General features: G+C 47.1%; 1 protein-coding gene across 1 annotated transcript; it reads left to right on the top strand.

The window, feature by feature from the left end:
- The first annotated feature begins 910 nt into the window (after positions 1 to 910).
- On the top strand, positions 911 to 3,117 carry foxi2 (forkhead box I2). The gene is made up of 2 exons (XM_070979758.1): positions 911 to 1,517; positions 2,522 to 3,117. The coding sequence occupies exons 1-2, from the start codon at positions 911 to 913 to the stop codon at positions 3,115 to 3,117; spliced, it is 1,203 nt and encodes a 400-aa protein (XP_070835859.1).
- The last annotated feature ends 265 nt before the right edge of the window (positions 3,118 to 3,382 follow it).

The raw sequence follows: 3,382 nt of genomic DNA, 5'->3' as shown, positions 1-3,382 counted from the left end.
GTCACTGGTTCCCCTGTTATAATGCAGAGGCTCCTAATTCTACACATGTCCCTGCTGTTAATTTCCTGTTTCATTTATTATTTCAGGGAAAACTCTTCAACACAGGTTGGAAAAAATATGGAAACAAGGCAGCTCCTCAGCCTTTCATCTAATTTAATGAGGTGGAAGAAGCAATGTTAATATCAGAAGGATCATGAGAATTTATTATCAGGAATTTGTTAGATCACACGTTTAATGATCAGTCTGATTTTTGAAACCCAAAGAAGCCTCCGAAGAAATATTCCTCAGTGTTTTTATGTTTCCTTAATTCAGCTTCTAGAAAACAGGTTGGGGGATATAATCCAGTTTGAAGTATTGATGGGCACTGATCGAGCATTGATTAACTGTAAACACAGAAATTGTGCTATAAAGCGATGAAGAATATTGAACAACCGCATGCAGCATCTTCTTCCTCTTCTCCTTGGATGAAACATGGTAGAGGATTACAGAGCGCAGCCTCTCCACGGATACTTCAGAAAAACTGTTTCCATTGCAGCCTGAGCCAAGTTTGTTGTTTGTTGACTGAGGTGATATAATCACAGCCTCGGCCCCTCAGAGAAATGTGAACCCCGCAGCCGCCGCTCGAGCCTCTCCAGGATTCAGGCTTTGCCAGGGGAAACGTTTGGGCACCGCTGACCCGGTCTCTGCGGAGCGAGGTGGATCATGACCACACCTCCTGTTACTCACCGTGTGTCTATTGGCTGCCGGGATTTATCTTGTGCCTGCATGTGCCTGCTGTCAAGGGTTTATACTATTAAAACTCCCCAAACTCCTCCGTCCTCCCTGACACTTGTTGCTGCTGTCTGCGCACCACCGGGAGAGGCCACCTGAACCGCTTCAGCATTTCCTTTGGGATTTCCCGCGGGGAGTGATGAACTCCATCGACCCTCAGTCCCATCACCAGCACCACCAGCACACCTCCCCTACCGTCGGCTCTCTCCCACCTAAAGGCGCCCAGGAGGCCCCGGACATGGCCGCTGTCTACTGCGATAACTTCAGCAGCATGTACCACCAGCAGAGCCTCCAGGGCGCGCAGAGACCCGCCGGCTACGGCCTCGGAGATTACGCATCGTCTCCAAACCCGTACCTGTGGCTCAACGGGCCGGGAGTCAACTCCTCCGCATCCTACCTGCACGGAAACAACCCGGCGTCGTTCATCCCGCCCTCCTACGGCTCGCAGCGGCAGTTCATAACAAACTCACCTGGCTTTGGTGGGCCCGACCTGGGCTGGCTGTCTATCGCCAGCCAGGAGGAGCTGCTGAAGCTGGTGCGGCCGCCGTACTCCTACTCCGCGCTCATAGCCATGGCCATCCAGAACGCGCACGAGAAGAAGCTGACCCTGAGCCAGATTTATCAGTACGTCGCCGATAATTTCCCCTTTTATAAGAAGAGCAAAGCCGGCTGGCAGAACTCGATCCGGCACAACCTGTCACTGAATGACTGCTTCAAGAAAGTGCCGAGGGACGAGGACGATCCAGGTACCGTGAACGCACCAGCGCAAACCATCTTAGAAGTAATATGAGCTATAATAATGTGGCATTTAGGTACAGTTTGCCCACCTTCAAGTTCCCGTGCGGGTGAATTAGACGGGAAATAAGGTTAACATGAATTGAACTGCGGTAAAAATGTGAAAAAGAAGAGAGAAACTTCACTATAATAATGATCATGAACACCCGCTTATTTTTCAAATGATCAAATTTTCATAAAACATGTTAAGATAAGTTTTCCCAATACTCAACTCTGAATAATGTTCTGTAAAAAAAGAAATCCTATAATTGATGCTTTGTGGTCATTTTCTAATTTATTTTAAAAGCAATAAGTTATTAAAATGTTACACAAGAATTTACCCGAGCTGTAAAAAATACTACAACAGAAGTACAGATACAGATATTCAGTAATTCCAAAGACGTTTTTAACAACATAATTTAATAAAACAAGACAATTAAAGACTCCCTATTAAGTAGTACAGATACATTTTATTTTAGAAGGAATATTTTACAAATATTTCTTTCATATTTCAGCATTTTGTCTCTGTTAAATGGTGCTTTAATGTGCTCAAACGTGACTGGAGTGTTGTTTTTAGTCCTAACCTTTGCATCAGTTCAGACTTGAATGACAACTCAGGAAATATGCTCATTATTTATTATTCGTCCCCTAAACTGCACCTTAACTGAGTCCAGAACTTCAGAAAACACTAAAAACAGCAAGAAACGTGAGATAAATGGCAACAGTTCATTTGAATATTTGGGCTAGAAGTTATGCTTTGACAAACAAATTGTGTTTCTAATGTGTTGATTTGTAGTCATATCTGAACAGGAAATGGCCAAAAAAGGGTAAATTTAAGTAAAATTAAATTTTATATTTTATTTAAATCTTATAATTTTGATATATCAGACCCCAAAACTTGGAACAAAGTTTCAAAGTAAAGTTTCATTCAGCGAAAACTGAAATGATGAAGTTGTCGTCTCATCTTCAATTACAGGAAAAGGAAACTACTGGACGTTGGACCCGAACTGTGAAAAGATGTTTGACAACGGAAATTTCCGCAGGAAAAGGAAAAGGCGGTCCGACCCGAGCAGCGCAGGGGGAGCGGCGGTGGCTGCGGCGGCGGCAGGGGCCACAAAAGTGGAGGATGGCAGGCCAGCGGTGGCGGCCTCATTGAAGCCTTCGGACAGCCCTCAGCTCCTGGGGCCGTCCTCTCCAGAGATGGAGGCGATGAGCGAGAACCACAAGAGCTCGTCGTCATCATCGCCGCCCGGACTGGCCTCGGCAGCTCCTTGTTTTAATAACTTTTACAGCAGCATGTCCACGCTCGGCTCGGGGGCCCCCGGCCGGCAGGGCTCCCTGGGACTGGTGAACGAGCTGTCGAATAGGAACATTACGGCCCTGAGCCCCTACCACCTGAACCACGGCGGGCAGGACACGGGGACGTCAGAGCACGGCGAGGGCTTGCATTTCAACCGTGGAGTGTACTACAACACGTTTGGCAGCGGGCAGAGCGGACAGTTCAACAGTCACTTCTACAACAGCTTCAGTGTCAACAGCTTGATTTACCCCAGGGAAGGGACAGAGCTATAGGAGCTGATCCACCACGACGCCACGCTGGTTCAGGGGCTCACCGCCCAGCGAATCCCCCCCAGAACACTCAAAAACACACGTTTGAGCAGAGAGGTCAGAGTGCAGGCGGGGCAGCAGCTTCTCTGCATCATGAACAGTGTTCAGCTCACTGGAGAGATCAGACAACTAGAGAGTATTTTAGGTAAACTTGATTCAACGTGACGAACACTCAAACGGTGGAAACAGCAGCCGGGAACTCAAAGAACAAGCGAGCACTTATCTTTTT

This window comes from Chaetodon trifascialis, chromosome 14 (assembly GCF_039877785.1).
Source record: "Chaetodon trifascialis isolate fChaTrf1 chromosome 14, fChaTrf1.hap1, whole genome shotgun sequence".
Classification (NCBI taxonomy): Eukaryota; Metazoa; Chordata; class Actinopteri; order Chaetodontiformes; family Chaetodontidae; genus Chaetodon; species Chaetodon trifascialis.
Note: the sequence above shows the minus strand (reverse complement) of the source record. Positions and strands in the feature narration are given on the sequence as shown.

Bases quoted from the DNA above. Each gene is read 5' to 3' on its own strand.
- foxi2 (XM_070979758.1), top strand. From the start codon at position 911: ATGAACTCCATCGACCCTCAGTCCCATCACCAGCACCACCAGCACACC. The intron at 1,518-2,521 runs GTACCGTGAACG...CTTCAATTACAG, and splicing joins GAGGGACGAGGACGATCCAG to GAAAAGGAAACTACTGGACG.